The 25,150-nt window shown below is 41.7% G+C and overlaps 1 protein-coding gene across 1 annotated transcript in view; it reads right to left on the bottom strand.

Annotated features, from left to right (window-relative positions):
• Window positions 1-7,255: 7,255 nt before the first annotated feature.
• Crkl (CRK like proto-oncogene, adaptor protein) overlaps window positions 7,256-25,150 on the bottom strand; it is a 32,265-nt gene continuing 14,370 nt past the window's right edge. The window contains exon 3 of the mRNA XM_026401665.2: window positions 7,256-10,874. Within this exon, the coding sequence (XP_026257450.1) occupies window positions 10,740-10,874 (135 nt within the window). The 3' untranslated portion in view covers window positions 7,256-10,739. The remainder of the gene's footprint in view (window positions 10,875-25,150) is intronic.

The raw sequence follows: 25,150 nt of genomic DNA, 5'->3' as shown, positions 1-25,150 counted from the left end.
TCCCAGTAAACATTGAGAGGCTGGTACATCATGACCATCATCTGATCTATGTTGAATGATGTCCCTAGCAGCATGGTTATTTTTTCATTGGAAGTGTAGATTGGAAGATTCCCTAGGTTGGGGAGACTGGACAAAGCCTCATCTCCCACCCCAATCCTTGACTCCTTGCCTCATCCTGGCAATTGCAGCCCAGCCTCTTCCCAGCCCAGGTCTACATAGATCTGACCACTGTATCCCTAGCACTCACCAGATTCTCTGGAGCTTTCCAACTAGGTGTTCCAGGCCAGTTTCAGTTCCGCCAGTCTCTTCAGGCCAGCTTTAACCCTCCATGAGTTGCTGACTTTGTAGCCTATTTTGTTCTTTTTCCAAGCTCTGGGATAGTCAGTCCTACTTCCAATCCTCATGGAGGGAGGTGGCAGGAACTGAGGACAGACAGGCCTGTAGGAGTTCATCAGAGGAGAGGAGAAGGCAATTTTGGAGAGGGAACAGTGTGGGCAGTCAAGGAGGAAGGAAGGCAAATTCTGGGGAACTCTGAATGTGCCAGTCCAGTCCAGTCCAGTTTGTGCTTTAGGTTCTGGATAGGGGCCTGAAATGAAGGAGGATTGGGATGGAGGGGTCAAGGAGGAGCAATGTAGCAGGGTAAGGTATTTTGTTCTTGTTTTGTTTAACCATGCATCTGTTATTTGCTTATTAATTTTTTAATCTATTATTTTTTGCAGTGTTAGGGATTAAAACCAGGGTCTTGCACATTCCAGGCAAGTGCTCTACTACCCAGCAGCAGCCTCAACCTTTTTTTTTTTTTAAATTTGAGACAGGATCTTGCTGAGTTGTTCAGGTTGGCCTTGAACCTGTTCTCTTCCTGCCTAAGCCTCCTGAGTAGCTGGGATTACAGGAGTGTGCCACCATGGCCAGCTACATGTCTTTTTTTTTTTTTTTTTTTTTAGTTTTCGGTGGACACAACATCTTTATTTTTATGTGGTGCTAAGGATCGAACCCAGAGCCCCACGCATGCTAGGCGAGAGCATTACGACTTGAGCCACATTCCCAGCCCCAGCTACATATCTTTGTGTGTGTGTACGTGTGTGTGCGTGCACATACACATGCACACATGCATGCTGGGGATTGAATCCCAGGTCTTTTGCATGCTAAGCACACACTCTACCACTGAACTATACCCCAACCCCACATGTGTGTATGTCTTTAGGAAAGAAACATTACCAACAACTATGGCTGCTGTTGGACTAGAATAAGTCAGGGCAAGGGCTGGGCCAGAGCCAGCCCATACTGCTGGAGTGTAGGCTCTGTCCCTCTGGCCTTTATTACATTTTCTGAGGATTATCCACATATAAAAGTTTGGCATGTCTCTATATCCTCAGTGGCAGATGGGCTAGTATAAACTGCTTCTGCTGAATAGTAGAATATTGTTAAGCCATAAAAGAGGATTTGGAATAGCATATTTTCTTATATATTGCTGGTGAAAGTAGACACTGAGGTCATATCTATGGAGGGCAATTTGACCAAACAGCTCTCAAAATTGCAAATGTCCAGCACCTTTGACTCAGCACTTTCACTCAGGGAAAATCATTTTAATGCACGTTATCACCTATGATTGGAAAGAACCTATCCATAGGAGATGATTAGATGAGTGACTGTACATCCATCTCATGAGATACTACACACCAATTTAAAGGAACAGATATTTAGTATGTTGATCCATAACAACCTGTAAAATAGATTGGGGGAGCTACTTAGGAGGCCGAGACAGGATTGCAAGTAAGTTTGAGGCCATCCGAGGCAACTTAGTGAGACCCTTTTTCTTTAATATTTTATATTTTAGTTGTAGTTGGATACAATATCCTTTTTTTAAAAAAAGAGAGAGGGGGGCTGGGGATGTGGCTCAAGCGGTAGCGTGCTCGCCTGGCATGCGTGCGGCCCGGGTTCGATCCTCAGCACCACATACCAACAAAGATGTTGTGTCCGCCGAGAATTAAAAAATAAACATTAAAAAATTCTCTCTCTCTCCCCAGAGAGCACGCTACCGCTTGAGCCACATCCCCAGCCCCATGGATACAATATCTTTAATTAATTTTATTTATTTTTATGTGGTGTTAAGGATCAAATCCAGGTCCTCACTGTGCTAGGTGATACTCTACCGCTGAGCCACAACCCCAGCCCTAGTGAGACCCTTTCTCAAAAACTAAATGGACTAGGGATATAACTTGGTGGTAGAGAGCCCCTAGGTTCAGTTGCCAGTACTGAGGGTAGGGGTCAGAAAGATGGAGGGAGGGATAAAGGAAAGTGCAGAAGAGCAAGTAATCTTTGTTGTCTGTGTGAAAGAAAAAATTGGAGTTAGGCATGATGGCACATACCTGTAATCCCAGTCACTCAGGAAGGAGTCAACTGAGAAGGAGGATCATACATTTGAAGCCAGCCTCAGCAATTTAGTGAGAAATAAATAATAAAGATTGAAATGTAGCTCAGTGGTAAAGTGTGGCTGGGTTTAATCATGTGTGAGGCACCGAGTTTGATCCTCAGAATCACATAAAAATAAATGAATAAAAGTATTGTGTCCACCTACAACTAAAAGTTTTTAAAAAGAATATACAGGGGGCTGGGGATGTGGTTCAAGCGGTAGCGCGCTCGCCTGGCATGCGTGCGGCCCGGGTTCGATCCTCAGCACCACATACCAATAAAGATGTTGTGTCCGCCGAGAAAGAAAAAAAAAAAAAAAGAATATACAGATGTTTCTACTTACATATTACAGAATGACTCTTGAAAGATTAAGGGAAAACAGAGCAAGTCTGGGGCCAGTTATACATATTCATCTTTTGCATGCTGTTTTTCTTTCAGTCGTAATGCCTAAGAACTCCTCAAATTCCTTCGAGCTATCCTTGAGCTCAGATGAGCTGAAACTCACCATTCCTAAAGGGCTCTCACACAGGAACCTGGCTGGGTCCCACTGCTTGAAGCCCTGTCCCTTGCTCCTCTTGGTACCTGCCTTAGAGGCAGTTTCTGGGCAGAATATCCACTCTGTTTCCTGGATTTTGCAGCTACACAGCTTCCCCCTAGCTGACTGGGGACTGCCCTCTTTGGATCTCTGTCCTAGCCAAACCCACTTCCCAGCCCTCCGGTGCCTATGCCCATTTTAATGTCCATCCCCCTGCTTGTCTTTTTTTTTTTTTTTTGTACCAGGGATTAAACCCAAGGGTGATTAACCAGAGTCACATCCCCAGCTGTCACAAGCCACCCATAGGCTGTGTGTATGAACTATGCATATTGGAGCTATAAGGGAACAGGTCTGGCATTGCACGCTGATTGGTCTGTGTGATGTAAGTGTCTCTCCCCTCACTCTGTGATCCCACATAGTATCTGAAATGGGTGTGACTTGCCAAGATGCCAATCAATCTTCTGACAACAAGACATCACAAAGCAAGACTCCACCTTTGAAATCTTATCCCCTGCCTTATTTGGTGAAGAACATTCCATTGAATCTCTTTTGTGGGTGCGCCCCCCCCCCCAGTAAAAATAAAGAGATTCTGAGTGCACTCTCTTTCCAATGCCTTTCAGCATGGAAGTTGATCCTTAAGGTTGCAGAGCCATCTTATCCTCACATGAAAAATACTTCTGTATTGTGTGATTTCTCAACATTTTCTTAGCTTAATGTTGCAGCCAGCTCTTTTGAACCCAGCTCATCTTGTCAGTGCGGGCAGCTGGCGAGACCCAGTCCTTTTAATATTTTTGAGAAAGGGTGTCACCAGGTTGCTTACAGCCTTGCTGAATTCCTGAGGCTTTGAACCTGCGATCCTTCTGCCTCAGCCTCCAGAGATGCTGGTGTGCCACCATGCCCGTTTGTAGAGCCTGGCACTCCTATGCCTCTCTTTGGGTTACAAGGACACAGGTTACTTAGGGCTAAAAGTCTAAGACCTGAAATGGCAAATGCAATGGTCCCAGGAACTGCGCGGGAGAAGGGTAACTCTGTTACTGGGCCTCACCTCAATCTCCATCACTTCCTACTCTCCACCCCACCCCCACCCACCCAGCAGCCACTACTGGGACCCTCAACCAGGAGATAGGCAGATGTGCCAGTTCTGCCGGGTTCCAGAGGCAGCCGAACCCTGAAAAACCCCATCTCCGAGGTCCTTCAGTTCTGTGGACGCCAGGAGTCAAGGGCATTGGAGTACACAAGACCAGTCAAATCCATTCTGGAGTCTGAGGCAGACCCAGAAAGAACGGGGCCTCCAGAGCTTGATTGCTCTCCATCCTACGTAGGGTTGCCCTTTCCCCACCCCAGTCCAGGCCAGGGTCCTTCTGTTTCACCCCATCCAAATGCAAAGTCAGCCTTCTTGGTACCAAGTTCTTGAGGTCCCCACATCTTGACTACCACCAGCAGGGACAGACAGGTCAATTTGGGGCCAAGGGGCTGGAGGACAAGGAGCCTGGCACAAGAACCAACCAGTGAGTTCGGGGGTCCAAGTCCAGGTGATGCAGCAGTGCCAGGATAGGTGTTATCAGTGGAGGTACTGAGCACGCCTTCAAGGACTCTGCATGTGGCAGCCCACATTCAGCACAGTCCTCCTCATACCATCCCAGTTTAGCTGGCACACTGCACTGCAGATGGATGGTGCTCAGGTCCATCCGGACCTTGGGGTCCCCTCCTCTCGCCCTCACAGGCAAGTGGGAATAAGGAGAACTGCCTGGACAGGTACCTTGACGCAGAGCCAGGATCCAGCAACAGTGGCCGCATTCCCAGTTCTCTGATTGGGCTAGTTCAGAGACCTGCAGATCTCAGCCGTGCCCTAAAACATCATCTGGCAGAATATGAACTACAGCCCCTTGGAGATAGTTTCCAGGAGCCTAAAGCAGCATAGAATGAAGAGATTCACTGGCACAGTTGTTCTCAAACCTCACTGCCATTTTTAAAAACCTCCAGTGCCCAGATTCATGAAATCAACACAGTGCTTGCTGGAGGGCCAGTGGTGTTAAGGGCAGAGGGGTGAGGTCCTGACAATCTGGATCAAAAAAAGAAAAAGGCACATTAAGACAGCAAGGCAGTTCCTGGCCTGGATTCCCTGTACTTTCCCATTTATGTGCAAGCAAGAATTTTTCCGGAACTGGACTGGGCTCACTGCAGTGTGCATGTGTGCAGGCACAATAGTAGGGATTGAGCCCAAAGGTGCTTCACCACTGAGCTACATCCCCAGCCCTTTTTCTTTTTGACAAGGTGCTGTTGGATCTCAAGAGCACAACAGAGCTTAGGGTAGTGCAGCTCTTGTGAACCTCCACTGATACACCTGCCCTCAAGGGAGAACCAGTTTGTATGGTTTTTGTGAGAAGCCTAGAGGTGTCAAGGTTTCTAACTCTGGTCACTGGCCTCTGAAGTTAATGCTACCTCGCAGCAGGGAGACAGGTGGAGGGAAAGCCATACATCAGATCCACTTCCAGGGATTGGCATACAGGAAACCCAACATTGTTGGCCAAGACATACCTCTCCAAACAAACTTCTTCATAGGTGTCTCTGGAGTATTGTTTCTTCCAGAATAACTTCACAGTTTTGATTTTAAGTCATGTTTTTCTGGTTGGAGTGGCACACACCTGTAAACCCAGCAACTGGGTAGGATGAGGCAGGAGGCTCACAAATTCCAGGTCAACCTCAGCAACTAAGCCAGACCCTGTTTCAAATTTTTAAAAAAGGCTGGGATAGCTCAATGGTAAAGTGCCCCTGGGTTCAATTCCCAGTACCAAACAAAACAACAACAACAAAAAAACTGGTTCACAAGGCTAGGGTAAGAAGATTACCAGTTCAAACCCAGTCAGAGCAACTTAGCCAGGTGAGCAACTTAGCAAGACCCTATCTCAAAATTTAAATTCTTTTTTTTTTTAAAAAGGGAGGTGGGGCTGGATTTGTAGCTCAATGGTTAAGCACCCCTGGTACTATTAAAAACAAAAAACAAAAACTGGGTAATTCAGTGGTTTCAATCCCTATATTTTAGAAGCATACAGACTGGCACCGAGATTTTACCATAAGAAAATTTGGATTTTTCAGCATGCACAATTGCACACACCTATAATCTCAGCAATTTGGGAGGCTGAGGTTAGAAGGATTCTAATTTTGAGGCCTGCCATGGCACTTAAGGAGCCCCTGCCTCAAAGTAAAAAAGAAAAAGGGCTGGGGATGTGGCTCAGTGGTGGAACAATCCTGGACTTAATCCCTAGTATTGTGTGCATGCACACATTCACACACATAAAATATGGACTTCTCAATACTAATAGTCACCAGAATAAAGGGAAGTCAAAGATAACAGGGATGTGGGGGACAGAGACCTGGCTGAAGGATATGTAAGTCTTTAAGGGAGGTCAGAGGGCTCACCAACACCTCAAGTGTCCCTTGAAGTTCCCCCAAAGTTCATCAGGAAGATCATATTTAACAGAAACAGAAAAGGATTTGGATTTAAGAAAGCCAGACAGGATAGGTCAGGTTGCACATGCCTGTAATCCCAGTGGCTTGGGAGGCTGAGGCAGGAGGATCATGAGTTGTAAGCCTGCCTTAGTATCTTAGCAAGACCCTAAGCAACTAAGCAAGACCCTGTCTCTAATTCTAATAAAATATAAAAAAGGGCTGGGAGGGGCTGGGGTTGTGGCTCAGTGGGAGAGTACTTGCCTAATGTGTGAGGCACAGGGTTCAATCCTTAACACAAAACATAAATAAATAAGTAAAATAAAGGTATTGTGTCTATCTACAACTAGGGCTGGGAATGTGGCTTAGTGTTTTAAGCACCCCTGGGTTCAGTCCCCAGTACCACCCCCCCACCAAAAAAAAAAAAGCTGAACAAGTATCCTTCCCCGCCTAGGATAGGGCTACTTGCTTTCCAGGACTTCTGCTTGAAACCATTTAATACTGGTTAGCTTATGCTCAACAAATACTTAACAGAAGCCTTCAGATATGGGTCCCCAGAAGGAAAAACACCCCAAAACACCCAATTTCTCCATGGTGGTACAACACACAGGAACCACTGCCTCAAGAATGAGCACCAGGCTCTCCTATAGCACCCACTATACCCATACAATGGGAGAAGATTCTTTTTCTCTTTTGGAGAGAGGACCCAAATATCAGAGTTTGGGAAAGGGGGTGCTTTTGTGTGGCAGTGGCAGCAGCACAGGGGGAGGAGGGCTCTGAGGAACACAAGGGGTTTCACCATTGCTTAACAGCTGGGGAACTTGGTAGGAGCTGACTGAGTAGACACTGAAACACCAAAGCTGCCACCACCACCGGCTGATGCAAATTTTATTGAGACAATGTACAAACAGGCCATGGAAACAAGGGTTTTGATGCTGGGACCAGAAACGTAAAATGGAATACAAAAATAAAAAGGCACTAATCTGTTAAGAAAAGACACTCAATGTATTCTAAGAATATAAGTCATTTAATACTGTTAATTTTATAGCACAAAATAAAACAAGCTATGATCCCCAAAAATAATTTTAAAAGCTTACAGAGAAAATATTATTGCCTGAAGTTTATGATCTTTAAGTTACAGGTCAAAAGAGTTTTATGTTGTTGTTTTAAAACACACAGTGAAGACCGTCAGGAAGCAAGGCCACTGTTCCTCCTGCAGGGACAACGATCCTGTCTCAGAGAACTGTCCTTCTACTCCTTTAGAACATACAACCAGCTCAGTGTTCACACTGACAGCAGTTACCAGGGACATGGCTCTCCGGTCCCAATGGGTGGAGTTTGAGGCAGAGCTCAGTGATGTCCACAGAAAGCATTAGTCTTAGGTACTGTGTTAAAACAATCAAGAATTCACTCATTTTAAGAGGTTAATGAACATAATATTAAAGGATTAAATTATAAACACCTGGCACAAAAACACATCATCCCTTTTCTAAAAATAAAATGTTCATATTCCTCTGAGCAAATGTTACAAGAGCAGTGGCCGTCTTGTCTCAGGCCTGTCTTGTCTGTAAACAGCTGTAAAGGAAGGCCAGCACAGTGCCAGGGGTGCAAAGATCCAAGGAGGGTGCAGCAGTCCTTTTCTCCTTTCCATGAGCACAGAAGGTGTTGAGTCTGGTCGGCCAAAGTCACCAACAGCAGCTGATCAATGCACCCTCTTTGTTAACCATGTTGTCAGGTGGTTACCAAACAGCGCACAAATAATAAGGATGACTCCTGTAGTGGAGGTCCTTTCCAGGACAAGTAAGTTTTTAATCAGACTATCAATACCTTCTAGTACATAATTTGTTTCCTTCCCAGGTGAAAAATCATAGTGAGTTAATTTAAATTATTTTCCATTATCATCTTCTACAACACAGGAAAGCAGAGCAGGTAATAATAATGAACAGTTAAAAAAGGAAGCCCACCTCTGCATCAAATTTGCAGTGCTCTATGAAGCATGAACATTTTTTCCTAGACTAGTGGGAACCAAAGCACTGAAGCCAAGGCAAAGGTGCTGCTTTCCACTATTTGGTGTGAAAAATAGAATTTCTCCACCTAGTTAAAAAAACAAAACAAAACAAAACTGATAAGGTTCTCAAGTCAAAAAGTTACTACTTTTGGCACACATCTTGAGAGCTCAGAACTCAAGACTTATTCTGGATTGAGCTCTCAATCTCCTAGGTAACCCTGGAGACATTTATATTGGCTAAAGTAATTCTTTATGGAAACAAACTCCAGGTTTGTGGAGTGTTTTAATTCTGAAGCACATCCTACAGGGTGGATCTTGCTATTGGTCAGCAGACCTGGCTGAAAGGAAACCCTGCTTTCTAAAATGGCCATTTACTACTTGTACTCTGAGCCAGCTGTTACAATCAAAAGGTGCCAAGCCCTTCAGCTATATCTGTTTTTAAAAGGTCTTAGGGTTTGTGCCCTCTTTGATCAAGGCTAGACACTCCACTCAGATGCAGGAGCCAAGAAGGCAGGGTGGAACCAGGTCATGGGCTGAAAGGCAAGCAGTATTTCTAGGCAGTGTAGGGATTTTGTCATACTCCCACCACCTGTGGGTGTAAGGCTGGGCTTGAACTTAGAACAAGCCCACTAAACGGACTTGGCCAGAAAAGGCAACTGTAAGAGGTGGCCACATTTCTCATTGGGTAGGAAGCTGATCTCTTAAGCATTTTCTAGGAAAACCACAGACAGACAGCCACAGTGGTATTTTTTCCAACTGATTGTTATTTTATCACAGGAAGACTCTTTAATATGGTAGTTATCAGCCTGATTTAAAGACAAAGTAATAAAGAAATGGAAAACTGGTTGTTTTGCTGATTCTGTCACCAGAATACATTACTCTGAACCTCAAAACCTAAGCGCTTCCAGAGATAGGGCTATAGTTGCAGCAGATGCCCCATAAATGCTAGAATTACTCTTTAGGTTGCTGCTACATTTCTGCAGTATTCACTTTGAGCTGAGCTTGTCTTCATTAGGGTCCAGAGGGAAAGTAGAATGAACTACGTAAAGGTTCCAGAATTTTTATCTGTTATGCTCAGCAGACATCAGTCCCACACTTGTACCAGAGCTGGCTTGTATAAAAAACAGGTCTCTTTTAGCTAATAGGAAAATACTTTAAAACAATAAAGTAACAAATGGTTAATGGTAAACTGGTTAAGAGTTCTTGCTAGTCACTATAACACTAGACCTCAAGTGAATGAACCAATTTCCAGTTAGCATTTCCTTTATTTGGAAGCATCAGCACCATCTTTCTCCAGCAGCCCAGGAAGACTGAGCTGGGGCATCAAGGACTGGGTAGGCTTCAGTGAATGAAATTCAATGATTCTATTAACCTCACTTTTAAAAGAAATTTAAATCATATAACTTAAAGGGGTACATTTACTGAAAATTGGGACAGAAAATTAGCCAAATGTTCAACCCCACCCCCACCCATCACTGGCAAACAAGGTAAGCAAAGGCTTTCCCCCAAATTATCTCTGACTCTAATGTTTTTGGGGACAAACTAATCCAAGAGGCCTGTGTACATAGCTTGGCCCACCACTGACTACTGATTTATTGTGTTATTTTCTACATGGTAAAACAAGGTACTACTGACAACCAAGACAATAAAGGCCTTTACACTTCAGAGCTGTTCTTTTCATATTCCTTTAGTTACAGCAGCTTCAATTTAGAAGCTCAGAGGCAGTGCCATTCCCTGGACTATCACAAAAATCCAACCTGCTACTTAAAAATCTGTTCAGAACACACAAGTCCAATTAGTCTTCCAAAACCAAACCAAACCAAAAGAAAATGAAAGAAAAGCCAGATTTGGGGGCCGGGGGGCAGGGTGCCTAGGACAGAATTCTCTCTTCCTTAATGTTCACTTCCTGTGTTGTTCAAGAAAAACAAGTTGGTGGTGGAGCCACCACTTTGTGGAACAGCGACATGCAGGATCTCTCACTACGGTCTCAAGCTTTCTCTGATGAACACGACAGAATCAGTCCCAAGTACAAACAGGGCAGCGATGAGAAGGAAGACCCTTTTCTTGTCAGCTTCTCTCCACATGTGTGCTTCCACCAGCATTTCCAGTTTATGATCCAAAAAACTCTAAAATCGGCTACTCTGACAATACGACTATAATACAGATGCCAGGAGACAGCCGCTGTGTGCATTCCAAATGTGTATGAGATCGCCAGTCTGCAGAAAGCTGGACATTGGCAATGCAGTGTAACCTGCCTATGAGAGAGAATGCTTTCCCACTTCAAAGGAGACTATGACAGGCAGAACAATAAAGCAGCAGAAAACAGGGCAACAGCAATCACTCATTTTCATCTGGGTTTTGAGGGTCAATGATTTTGACGTGTGTAAAAGGAAAAAGCCCTTTGCGCCCATTCACCTCACCTTCCCACTGGCCATTTATATTCATTCTGGTGACTTTCACAATGTCACCAACCTACAGGGATGAAGAAAGAAGACAAAGTTAGTATTGTTCTGAAAATATGAAAAATCACAAGCATTATCCAAAAAAATTAATTTTTTCCCAACAAGAGTATGTCTGCTCTACTCAAATTCATATCAGATGGAACTGTTGTCACCAAGACTCTGAGCAGCAATGATGCCTCCCTGATCTGATTCTTACTCCCTTTATGGAGCAGTCACTGGGGGAAGCCCAGTTCTGAGCATCTTAAAATGCAGGGTGATGGAAATTCTATCTATTGCCAGAGGATAGGTACCAGATAAGGTCTGCTCATCAAGAGAAAGCAGGAATTTGATTTGGGAAGTGGTTTTCAAACTGTTCTGGAGATCCACAGACTTCTGGGAAGGTGCTTTAAGGGTCCAAGTCTATTTGGTACCTGGAATTCAGTGGCACTCTATCATGGAGATACATCCTTAGTCCTATATTGTATTTTATTTAGAGACAGGGTTTCACCGAGTTGCTTAGTGTCTTGCCATCACTAAGGCTGGCTTTGAACTCACTATTCTCCTGTCTCAGCCTCCAGAGCCGCTGGGATTACCAGCGTGTACCACTGCACCTGGCTCTAATTTTTTTTAAAAGTACATTTTATAAAGTTATTATAAAAAGCACATTCAAATTTTCTATAGTCTTTTTGGCATACTGTCTTGGTAAGTTAATTTAATGGAAAAAAGCTTTTCTTGCAAAATAGCAAGGTCAAAGCTTAAAAACAAACAAAACTATCTTTGTGTTCTGTAAACAAAAACAAAAACCTACCACCACTTGCAACAAACAAAGTCATAAATAAATAAACTGGATGCTGAGGGCAATAAGACCAAATCTACCATTCATAATGTTATTTCCAACTTTCCCTGCCCAATACAAAACTAAATTACCACCCCCCTCTTTTTTTTAGTGCTGGGGATCAAACTCAAGGCCTTAAGCATACTAGGCAAGTGCTCTACTACTGAGGTATATTCCCAGCTCCCCCTAATTCCTTTTTTTTTTTTTGAGAGAGAGAGAGAGAGAGAGAGAGAGAGAATTTTTTAATATTTAATTTTTAGTTTTTCTGTGGACACATCTTTATTTTTCATTTGTATGTGGTGCTGAGGATCGAACCCAGCGCCGTGCACATGCCAGGCTAACACGCTACTGCTTGAGCCACATTCCCAGCCCCCTAATTCCTTTTTTTTTTAAAGAGAATTTTTTAAAATATTTATTTTTCAGTTTTCAGTGAACACATCTTTATTTTATGTGGTGCTGAGGATCGAACCCAGTGCCCCGTGCATGCCAGGCAAGCATGTTACCGCTTCAGCCACATCCCCAGCCCCCTAATTCCTTTTTAAAGCAATTCTTAGGTATGGGTAGTTCAGCAGCAGAATACATACTTAGCATTCCTGAGGCCCTGAATTTAATTCATTGAACCACTAAAAAAAATAAACTTTTCATGTTGTAATTTGAGTTCCATGTAATATTTCATTTGAAAAGAGTCGTCTTCTGCTCCCAGTCTAACAAATCAATTGTGGAGGCAAATTTAGAAATCCACCTGCCACAGCTAGGGGCCATACAGCGTGAAGGCCAGTTCTCCAGGAGCCTGCCACTGCATTGGTTCTAACACAGGCCTTGGGAAGCATTACATCTGCCTTTCCTGGTTACTAGGTGGGTCACTACACTTGGAATGGTAGATTCCAGGTGCCCAAAGGACATATATGTTGCCTCAAGTTTGTTAATTTCAGTTGACCTAAGTTACATATATGGCAAATCTGAGAAAATAAAACTTGCCTACCTGAAAACCCCACCCCAAGCAGCCCTCTCCCACCTCTTCTCGGGTCAGTTTATCCCACCAGCCTAAGTGAATGTGCTCTCACCTCTTGATAATCACTCCCACCTTATGTTCCCACAGCCTCTCACTACCTGGCTCTATCAACCCAGCCACCAAGCTCTGAGCCATCTGCCACCATCTATGTTACATGAGCCCAATCATTCCAACTCCTAACCTCCTTTCCTCCAGCTAAACCCCATCCATCATACTCTGGATATTGCTCTCATTCACCAAGACCCTCCTGATGGCCCAATTCTAGTGCTCTACCTTTCTGATGTTCTGTGACACTTGAAGGCAAAGATTTCACCCACGCTCTCCTTTCCCTCTGCTCCTCTTTTGTGTGGAATTCTGTAAAGTAATTCTACCAGTTGAGTTCCCACTGATATTTGTAGAAAGCAAGCTTCTGTGAGATCAGGACCTTGTCCTCCAAGATTCTGGCAGACATGCCCAATGAAGCTCCATTCTCTCTCTGCTCTTCTACAGTCACCTCTTCACTCCTAATACATACCACTACCATATGGTCCACTGAAGGAGGGAAACTGCTGAATCATTCTGCACTCTGTGTATGTTATGAATCTCTTACAAACTAGTTTCTGGGAAAGTATAAGAATTAGGGAAACGATTAGAAACTAGTAGGCCCATATACCTGATGCTGGGTATAAACAGCCAAACAGTTAATAAAGGTTCTTAAGGGCACAAGTTGCTGGTCTAAGGGCCTTAGAACAGAAAAGATTGATCTTTTAAAATATAAACAAAACTAAATCACTGCTTTGCTATTTAAACCCCCTCTAACTCCTTCTTTCTACACTCTGATCTTCACGGTTCTGCCTAATCTGGCTCTGCCACCTCATTACATGCCACTCTGCCTTTCCTGTCCAATCACACTGGCTTCTTTTCTATTTCTCAAACTTGCCAAGCTCTTTCCCAGATATAGACTATATGACAGGTGCAAGGATATGCCATTATACTTTTAACATCTCAAGAAGTTAAAAATCACATTCCAGGACTGTGGATGTAGCTTAGCAGTCGAATTCTTGCCTAGCATGAATGATGTCCTGGACTCCATCCCCAGCACGACAAAATGAATAAATAAATAAATAAATAAATACATACATACCTCTCACATTCCTGGCTTTTGCCTGGAATCACCAAGCTAATACCAAGAAATCTCAGATCTGTTCTTTCACAGTTGAAGACAGAAACTAAGTGACTCTTAGCAAAATCAAACAAGTCCTAAAGACTACTCAAAGGTCCCCATGAAGCCTCTAATGCAAACAAAGAACACATGAAGGCCCTTCAGGCAGCTCCCAGTAGTCTTTGCAGATAAGATGTTTACTGTGCTTAGAGCCCCAGGCCATGTTCTACATTGTGTACTGAGGATACATAAAGACACAACTTGAATGTAAGACATACCTAAATAAAAATAAGATCTAAGATCTATAAAAACTTAGAACAAATATAAAGTGGCAACAGTGAAGCAGTCCATCATGAGCTTTAAAGCATGACAGAACTGCCTGAAAGCCCTAGTTCTGCCATTTTTAGTGGCTCTGTGACTGTAGCACACTGCTTAAGTGACCCCAAGTCAGTTTCCTTCTGACTTTAGAAGGCTCTTACAATATTTAAATGAAATATCACATGGGAACTATTAACTAGAACACCCAAGAAAGTAGATGGTAATTATTATAAGAGTGGAGATTCCTGAATAGAGGTCCCTCTGCTGGCCATGCCCTCTGGAAGCACCAAGGGAAGAGTGGGAATCAGTCAAGCAAGGTTATCAACCTTATCAGTAACAAAGTAGCCTTCAGAAATGAGGAAGGGACAGGACAAATAGCATTTGTGAATGAGAGATGAGGCAGAGGCCTGAAAACACAAGTCTTATAAATTATGGTGATACAGTAGCTGAGGAAGACAATGAGAAGACTGAGTTAAAGGTGAGCTACATATTGAACCTTGCCAGGAATAGTCATACCTCAGTTAATTGGTGACTTTGGCATTCTTTACAGGATATTCTCCACAAATCCTAACTAATCAATTTAATAAGAGTTACTAAATTTCTACTGCTTGTAAAATGAACAGGTCAGTTCCTATCCTCAAAAAAGTTTTGTCCATTGTGGCATGGACAATAAATAATCCACTATAGAAATATGACATGGCAGATACTCATTGTTTGTTATGTAGCAACACAGTATAAAAACAGCAGTATTAATCGACACTACAGAGCTCAGGAGCAAGAAGCTATTGCTTCAACAGAGAGAACTTGGACCTGCAACAGAGGTCAAAGAGTAACCTAGGAAAAAAAGAATGGTTTTGAGTTTTCTAATGGCCATTCTGGCCTTGCAAGAGTTTCTTTCTTTCTTTTTGCTATGAATCCAGAGGAAGGACATTGTCTTATACTAGAACAAGGAATAATGAATAGAACAGAAAAAATGGCTGTTAGAATCAGAGATTGAGTACTATTTGATAGAACTGTGTAAGAAGCTGATCTACAGTCAGGCCTGTACAGAACTGTGGGCAGCAGGCTATATAATACTCAGGACATCTTTTAAGTATCACACTCACTTTAGAGGGCAGATCAATCTTGAAGTGGTTGGGTATCAACCTGGTTCAAAGAGTAAACTTAAGTCTGGAAGATGTCACTGACCCTATCAATAGACCAAGAGGAGGCATATAACTGAAAAACCATCTTTATAAATTTTCACCATATAAAACAGGACAATCCAGGGCTGGGGCTGGGGCTGGGGCTGGGGCTAACCGGTAGAGCACTTGCCTAGCATGAGTGAGGCACTGGGTTCGATCCTCAGCACCACATAAAAATAAATAAAATAAAGGCATTCTGTCCATCTACAACTTCAAAACAACAACAACAACAACAACAACAACAAAGGACAATCCAAATCATTATTAGAATTGTCCAAAGGGAAAGTAGCCCAGTGGTAGAGCACGAGTCTGGCATGTGTGAGGCCCTAGGTTCCATCCATAGCACTCGAAAGAAAGAACAGGACAGGACAGGACAGGAATGTCAAAATGGTTGTTTTTGTCTATCTACATTTGAAATTGGGAAATAAACATTTGAGCATATATTCTAGGATCAACAAACTGTTGACCAGGAAGCAAATACAAAGTCCTGTTCTTTGTCTAGTGTAGACCATGTAAGAGAAGGCAAGAGGGCATGCACTTCCTGCTGTCAGCAGTAGTTTCCTTCATCCCTCTAGTCCAGAGTGTGTCCTAGGAATAACTACCATCTGACTTCTGGCACTTGATTCGTGGAGTAGTCAAGGCCCTGGAAGGCCAAAATACTGGTTGTCACAATGTTTGTATGCTTCCCTACCAGCGTTCACATCCCATACTGATATTCTCAGATTGCATTCTCTAAAATTACTGAGGCTGGCCTCAAATTTGCAATCCTCCTGCTTCAGTCTTCCCAATAGCTGGAATTATAGGCACACCAGCTCTAACAGGTATTTATTTATTAATTTTAAACTGAAGGGGCACTATACTCAGGGGCACTTTACCACTGAGATATATTCCCAGTCCTTTTTTACTTTTTATTTTGAATCAAGGTCTCACTAAGTTACTTAGTGCCTTGCTAAGTTACTGAAGCCTGCCTTGAACTTGCAATCCTCCTGCTTCAGCCTCTCAAGTTGCTGGGATTATAAGTATATATCACCATGACCAGCTCTCTAACTTGTTTTTAATACTAAAAACTGGGTCTCTTCCTCAAAATTTCTAATATCGGAGCTGAAATGGGTGGCTAAGTGGTAAAATGCTTGTCTAGCATGTACAAAGACTTGGTTTTGATTTCCAGAACCAACCAACCAACCAACCAAATAAATAAATAATTTCTATTATCCTTCAAGGTTCAAAAGGGCTGCTTACTGGTTAACAGTTCTTGTGAAAACAGGAATTTTATTTTAGAATGAGGCAGAGGTCAAAGGAATCATAGGACATTATGCTGTGATGCAAGAGAATGTAAGTTTTAAGGAAGAAGTGAAATTAGGAGTGGTGGTGCATGTCTGTAATCCCAGCGGCTTTGGAGATGGAAGAAAGAGGATTATAAATTTGAGGACAGTATTGGCAATTTAGCAAAATAAAACGGGCTGGGATGTAGCTCAGTGATACAGTTTTGGTGGGTTCAATTTCTAGTACTGCAATGAACAAATTAGCTATTTAATTAATTCTATTCACAGGACATAATCCTATATACTGAAAATTCCTAAGATTCCACATGAAAAATATAAAAATAAACAAACTCAACAAAGTTGCAGGGTACAAGATCAACATACAGATATCAGGTATGATTCTATATATGTAATTAAGAAAACAATTGCATTTATAATACATCCAAAAGAATAAAAATACCTGCAACAAAGTGATCTATTCCTCAGAAGCAAACAACAACAAAGATGGAGGACTCAAAAATTTCAGATTTCAAAATTATTACATGAAATCACATTAACTGAAACAATATGGAATTATCATATGGAGACACAGAAACTCAAAGTTCATCACACACACACACACAATACTGGGAACGGAACCCAGGAGCATTCCACCACAGAGGTACATTCCTAGCCTTTGCATTTTTTTATTTTGAGACAGAGTCTTGTGAAATTGCTGAGGCTGGTATCAAAATTGCAAACTTCCTACCTCAGCCTTCCAAGTTGCAGGGATTATAGGAATGCACCATGGTGCTGTCCTTTGCCCATTAAAAAAAAAAAAAAAATTATTAGTTATACATGGATACAATACCTTTATTTATTTTATTTTTTTTTATGTGCACTGAGAATCGAACCCAGTGCCACATACATGCTAGGCAAGCACTCTATACCACTGAGCCACAACCCCAGCCCTTTGTTTTAGGAGTTCTTTACATATTCTAAACATTCAATTTTTGTCAGATATGACTTCCAAATACTTTTTCTGTTTTGTAGGTTGCCTTCTCAGTCTTTTAATATACATTTTAAATCATGCCAAATCTTGAATTGTTGTTTTAAATGGATGAACTATATGATATGAATTACATCTGAAAATTGCAAAAAAAAAAAAAAATTGAGGATCTGGGTGCCTTGGTGCACACCTGTAATCCTACTTGGAAGGCTGAGGACTCAGTGGCAGAGCACTTGCTTAGCATGTGTAAGGCTCAGGTTCAAACCCCAGCACTGCAAGAAGAGAAAGAAAACAAAACGAACAAAAAACTGGCTCAATCGGGGTTCTGCCACATACTACTTGGAAGACTGCCAATAAATGATACAAATCTCAAGTTCTAAGTGTATTTAAAAAAAAAAAAAAAAAAAAAAAGGAGGTTGGTGCCACCTGCCCCTGGAACTGGAATGAAAATAAACTGTGAGATCCCTTGCTGATGGTTCTTCTTACCCAACAGCTATTACCAGATACAGAAAACAGAGAAGGTCAGCATAAAGGACTAAACTGGCAAAGCATGGTGGTGCATATCTGTAATCACAGTTACTTGGGAGGCAGAGATAGGAGAATTGCAAGTTCAAGGCCCACCTCAGCAACTTAATCAGGTCCTAAACAACTTGAGACCCTATCTCAAAATATTAAAATAAAATAGGCCTGGTGATGTAGCTCAGTGGTAAAGCACTACTGGGTTAAATCCCCAGTACCAAAAAAGAAGGAAAGAATGAATGAATGGATGATCAGACTAGGCTGGAACAGGTCTCGCCTGAAACACAGTAGAGTCCCAACTTCATAGTATTTTCATCCAATTTACACATTAAGAGAAACAAAAATCTTTTAAAAATAATTCCCTCTCATCCTGGGGAAAATATCTCTGATCCTGAGGCTAGAGGTAGGAAGATTATAAGTTCAAAACCAGCCTCACCAACTTTTATTTTGTCTCAAAATAAAAAAAATAAATAAATAAAAAGGGCTGAGAATGTAGCTCAATGATAAGACTGCCCCTGGATTAAAGTCCCAGTACCTACCACTATCTCTGATTCATAACCCACTGAGAATATGATATGCTAGAAGAAAAATGTATTATTAAAAACATGAAAAAAAAATAACCCCCACCACCAAAAACAAAACCAAACCCACAAGAGCCAGGCAACAGTGTTGTACACCCAATAGCTCCAGCTAACTGGAAGGCTAAGGCAAGAGAATTTCCTGAGTTCAGGAGTTCAGGACCAGCCTAGCCAACATAGCAAGATTCTGTCTCTTTAAAAAACAAACAAGGGGGCTGGGGTTAGCTCAGTAGTAGAGCGCTCGCCTAACATGTGCGAGACCCTGGGTTCGATCCTCTGCACCACATAAAAACTAAATTGGTACTGTGTCCAACTACAACTAAAAAGTAAAATATTAAACAAACTAACAAAAACACCTAGAACCTTAAATTCTGAATGATTTTCTGAAGATTCTTATTCTTTTATTTTGTTTAGGGGCGGAGGACACCAGGGATTGAATTCAGGGGCACTCAACAAACACATCCCCAGCCCTATTTTGTACTTTATTTAGAGGCAGGGTGATCATATATGGTCCTCTAGGGATGAGTAAGATGCTTCATAATGACCTTTTAGAGACAGGGTCTCTTGCTAAAGTGTTTTGAACTTGTGATCCTCCTGACATGATAGGATTTACAGGCCTGGGCCACCATGCCTGATTCTCAGATTCTCACTTAAAAAGGTGTAATGTGTTGAGTGTGGTATCACACACCTGTGATCCCAACCCAAGGACAGGGGAGGCTAAGACAGGAGGAGCCCAAATTCAAGGCCAGCTTTGGGCAACACAAAAAAATAAAAAGGGTTGGGAATGTAGCTCAGCAGCAATCCCTGATACCAAACCACACCAAACCAGACCAAAAAATTGTAAGAAGGCTATGATCATGAATGGGCCCCTAGGGATGCTTTGTAATCATCTTGTAGAGACCTAAAATACTACAGGAAATAAGGTCACCCAGCTTAAGGAAATCACGTTGATCCCTGTGAGGAAAAACAAACAAACAAAAAACCCAGTACCACTGAAATCTAAATTTGCTTTGTAGGCTACTTCATCTCAGTAAGTAGAAGCAGCAATGAAGGAACTGCTAATGTAAATTTTTTTTTTTAAAGAGAGAGAGAGAAAGAGAGAGAGAGAGAATGAGAATTTTTTAATATTCATCTTTTAGTTTTCAGGGAACACAACATCTTTGTTTTGTATGTGGTGCTGAGGATCGAACCCGGGCCGCACGCATCCCACGTGTGCTTGAACCACATCCCCAGCCCCGCTAATGTAAATTTAATTCCAACAAATGAAACATTAATTGGTAAGTAGAAAACTAAGAATTCCAGGCCAGTAGTGAAGGAAATTATACTATAGGACTTTGGAAAGCCAAACTCAAAAGATTCAGACACCAGTTAGGTGGAGCACACCTGTAATCCCAGCAACTCAGGAAACTAAACCAGAAGGATCAAAATTTCAACGGCTAGGGCTGTGTAGCTCAGTGGCAGAGCACTCACCTAGTACATGTGAGTCACTGGGTTCTATCCTTAGCACTGCATAAAAAATTAAACAAATAAGGCATGCTGTCCATCTACAACTATAAAAAAATTTTTAAAAAAGTTTGAGGCCAGCTTCAGCAACTTTGCAAAAAATTCAAAAGGGCTAGGATGTAGACCTGTGGGAAATTGCCCTAGGTTCAATCCCCAGTACAAAAAAAAAAAAAAAAAGACAAAGATTCACATGCAATACAATGGCTAAGGGTTTTTAAATTGGGCAAAGACAATCCAACAAGAGCAAGTATCTTAAGGACAATGGTAAGTTCATACAAAGAACCCTGAGAATCAATCAATCAATCAAAACCAGATGAAAGGATGTTCTTAGACTGATAAGGACAGATATATCTTTGAAGTGTTGGCCAAACACACCGGCAAGCACAAAAGTCCAAGATTGGTCTCCTGCCACAGAGAAATTACATCATAGGATACTGGCAGAAGGGCTCTCTTTTGGCTCATGTCAAAACAGAGAATATAACAAATTCTATAAAACAAACTGGTAAGCTTGAAATAAAAAATGGACAAATTTTGGATGTGATCATCAAACAGACGGTTTGTGAGGATTGAGGATGGAAAATGGAGTCTGGAAGTATAATAAGAAAGTATAGGCTAAAGCAGACCAACATTACTTGTCTTTTCATACATATGTAACATAAGTCAGGTGAGGCTGCCTAAAAGGACATTAGTACCAAAATCTAAATGATTAATTTTACAAAACCTGCAGGGAACACAAAATCAAGGGGGTGTGATCAATATGCTACATGACATAATCAGGAGTACAAGATTCATAAATGGTATACAGATAAACAAAACAACCCCAAAATTCAAGAGGGCCAACTTAAGATCATGGACTTAAGTCCAATCACAAAAGTTGGGTATATGCCCGCTGAAGCAGGTGGATCACCTGAGCCTAGGAGTTCAGGGTTAAGTCAGGTATGGTGGTGACACCTGTAATCTCAGCAAACTCAGGAGGCTAAGGCAGGAGGAGACCCTGTCTCAAAATAAAAAATAAAAATGGCTAGGAATGTAGCTCAGTGGAAAAGCACATCTGGGTTAAATCCCCAGTACCAAAAAACAAACAAACAAAAAGAACACTGGGCTAAGAAAGGGAATGGTTTTGGATGGTAAGAACTTGTAGAATATAAGAACTTGTTAACTACTGGAGTCATACAATTCAGAACAAATTACCTTATGAGACTATAAATACAAGAAGTTCCACAAGGACAGAAATCTGGTTTTGTTCACTACTGTATCCCAAGCTCCTAGCCTGCCTCAAAATCAGCACTTCATAAAGCTCTAACGAGTGAATGTTTTAGAAGGTGTTCAAGTTGAGACTGGAGTGCCAATGGATAAAATGCATTAGGAAAATGGCTAAATGACCTAAAGGATTTTTAAATTTGATTAGCCAGGTAGGGCGGCATGTGCCTGTAAACTCAACAACCAGGGTGGCTCAGGCTGGAGAGTCCCAAGCTTCAGCAACTAAGCAAGATCCTGTCTCAGAATAATGATATAGCCCAGGGTACAGCACCTCTGGGTTTGGTCCCCAGTACAGGGGGTGGAAGATAAGGAATGGGATGACAAACTTGTTTTTCTTGATTTATATCACTCTATCCTGAATTACTTTTAAAGTTTCACTTGCTGCCTAAGTAACTGTTATTCTCCCTCCACAGAATCTGTTTCACTGACTTAGATTCCTGCAAACCCCCAGCTCATATCATCAACTGTTCTCTTAACCCATAGCACCAACCCACTTTCAATTTAAATACTTGATACAAAAATTTCATACAATAAACACTCTTTGAGTGTGGGTACCCAAGACTAAGCACAATTTTAAAGATACTAAGAAATTTCTTCTTCAGTCAGAAAGCATATTGGAATACCAGTGAGAATATTATTACAGGGAAACCAAGGATCTGCTGTAAATTTAAAAATCAATCAATAAAAAGGGCAAACTGCCAGGGCTGGGGTTGTGGCTCAGTGGTAGAGCGCTTACCTAGCATGTACGAGGCCCTGGGTTCGATCCTCAGCACCAGATGAAAATAGAGAAATAAAATAAAAGGTATTGTGTACAACTAAAAAATAAATATAAAAAAAAAAAAGGCAAACTGCCTACAAATTTCGGAATTTCCATCAGTTGTGGGAAACTGGTGGCTTTATCTCTCAAATGAAGGCATTACAAGAAAGTTGTTATCTCCTCAGCTCGTGTGGTATGGCAAAAGCCCACTTTTCCTTGCTTTGTCTTTTGCTACTTCTGGCCTTTGCCAGGCATGCCCAAATGTGCTGACCTACTTGCAGATACTCAGTGGTGTTAATCACTTTCATGCAAGCTCTTCCCTCCCAGCAATGCCTTCCCCCACTTTACCCAGCTAGCCTCTATTCATCCTTCAAAACTCACTTCAAGCCAGGCACTGTGGAACATGCCTATAATCCCAGCAGCTCAGGAGGCAGGAGAATTAAGAGTTCAAAGCCGTCCTCAGAAATTTCATGAGACCCTAAGCAACTCAGCAAGACCCTGTCTCTAAATAAAATATAAAAAAGGACTGGGGATGTGGCTCAGTGGTAAAGTGCCCCTGGGTTCAATCCCTGGTACCAACCAACAAATATGTTACGTTAGCCTTATACATAATTTGCTCAAGATTACACAAGTAAGAGCCAGGACTTGAACACAGTTCCACAATATCTCCCTAATCACCTTGTTTCTTCAGTGTCAGGGAACGCAACTTTGACTACAGTTTTGTTTTTTTATTGGGTTTGTTTTAAAAACAACAACAGCATCCTTCCTCCAAGCATTTTCTGCTGGTCAATGATCCCCTTTTTATTTTTTTATTTTGAAGTAGGGTCTCACTAAGTTGCCTAAGGCCTAAGTTGTTGAGGTTGGCCTTAAATTTGCAATCCTACTGCCTCAGCCTTCTGAGTCGCTGGGATTAGTATGTAAGACGCCCACCTCAATTTACCTTACACAGGTCATCATGACTTCCCTTTCAAATAAATAAATAACTGGATCAACTCATTTCTTGAAAGCAGCAAAAAAAAAAAAAAAGAAGAAGAAGAAGAAAGAAAATGGCTAAACACAGACCCGTTTTTAAATCACTCACTATTTGAAGGAAGATTCTTACAAGAGTCGAGTTTTATGGGGAAAAAAAAAAAGTTTGTGAAATAATTCAAGGAATACAGTTCACCTAAGCCATTGTTCTTCTTTATCAAGGGAATAAGGAAGCTTCAATTATTGGCACATTTTGTCCTACTTGTGTCACTGTTACTCATTTTCATTTTAATACTTTTCCTGGTAACCTAATTGCATCCGTTCCCAAGAAAGTTGTTTTAAACAGGATCTGAGAGACATCACTATCCTCATAGTTGTAGAAGATAACATAATTATAGAAACATTTGTTTTAGCCAAATCTCATTTAAAGATACAGAAAAATACCATTAAGTGAAGTGTGGCAAAAGACTACTTCTTGGATCCCATTTACACTCGGTGAAACACTGTGGCCCCTTATAAAACTTGCATGATTAGGTTAGTGTCATAAGGACACAGGTGTGGAGATCTCTCTCAGGTTTGAGAGACTAGAAGAGCTGTGTAAGGCCAAGTATGTGGGTTATCTTAAAATATACACTATTTGGGCTGGGGATGTGGCTCAAGCAGTAGCACGCTCGCCTAGCATGCGTGCCGCCCAGGTTTGATCCTCAGCACCACATACCAACAAAGATGTTGTGTCCGCCAAGAACTAAAAAATAAATATTAAAAATTCTCTCTCTCTCCCTCTCTCCTCTCTCACTCTCTCTTTAAAAAAAATATATACACTATTAATCAGGCTCTCACTTCTGGACCTCTTAGATACCTACCTACCTACTCATCAAGGTTTAGATTTTGACAATATCTGGTTTTCATCCCTACAACACCCTTGTGCATAAAATTCTGACTGAGCACCTCAAACCTCAAGGTTCTCACCCTAGTATGCCAACAATCAGCAGTCTAACACACAAGTCACACCTACTACGAATCCCATGCTAAAATGAGAGATGTGAAAATGCCTCAAAAAGCTGAAACCACAAAGCAAACTGGAAGGTATTAAATAGTGTCAAGTGCATCCATATATTCAAAGGTTATGAAATGTGGACCAGGCCAGAGGTATACATGTATATAAAGACAGGTCTATGTGGGGGTAAGAAAGCTGAAGAAGGCCCGCTCAGGACTATCTGGGTGGAAGCAGCTTGTTTTAGATTCTTTCCTGTTCTTCCCTTGGTCCTTCCCAGTCTCTGATCCCTGCTGCTTGTTCATTCCTTACAGCCAACGTGAGAGGGCTATAATCACTGAACCTGAAACAAAGTTTCAGGTATAGTTCACTCAGACATTACTAATGCTCCACAGAAAATTGAGGACAACCAATGGAAAAATACACATAAAACAAATTATAGCTAACTTTTTCTGTATGCAGACTGAATTGTGGTTTAACTTTTGCTTTCTTGAAGTGACTGGCTCCATTATATTACCCTACTGTGATGCACCAGGACTCTCTGAACCCTTCCCTACTTTGACCTTCAAATGAATACACAGGGAATAGTTACTAACAATCTATTTCTCTAACACATACGTAATTTGATAATGCTAAAGAAGAGCACTCATTATAATCATACCATAATGATTTATGTGTGTGTGTGTGTGTTTGTGTATGTGTATGTGTATGTGTGTGTGTGTGTATACAGGAACATTTTGATTTACACAACATTTTCACAAGCATCATTTTATGTGGTCTTTACAACAGCCTACTGAGGATAGCAATAATAGCAATTTGCATACATTATTTTATAGTAATTTGCATTTTATAGGTAAAGGCAGAGAAGCTCAGGGGTGTAAAGATCTCCCTCAGGTAAACACTATATGAAAGACCTGGGAATTCTGACATCTAACCTCCCCTCACCCTTTTTGTTTTTTTGTGGTACTGAGCACTGAATCCAAAGGC

This window comes from Urocitellus parryii, chromosome 3, assembly GCF_045843805.1.
Source record: "Urocitellus parryii isolate mUroPar1 chromosome 3, mUroPar1.hap1, whole genome shotgun sequence".
Taxonomy (NCBI): domain Eukaryota; kingdom Metazoa; phylum Chordata; class Mammalia; order Rodentia; family Sciuridae; genus Urocitellus; species Urocitellus parryii.
This window is presented reverse-complemented; position numbering and strand designations above follow the sequence as displayed.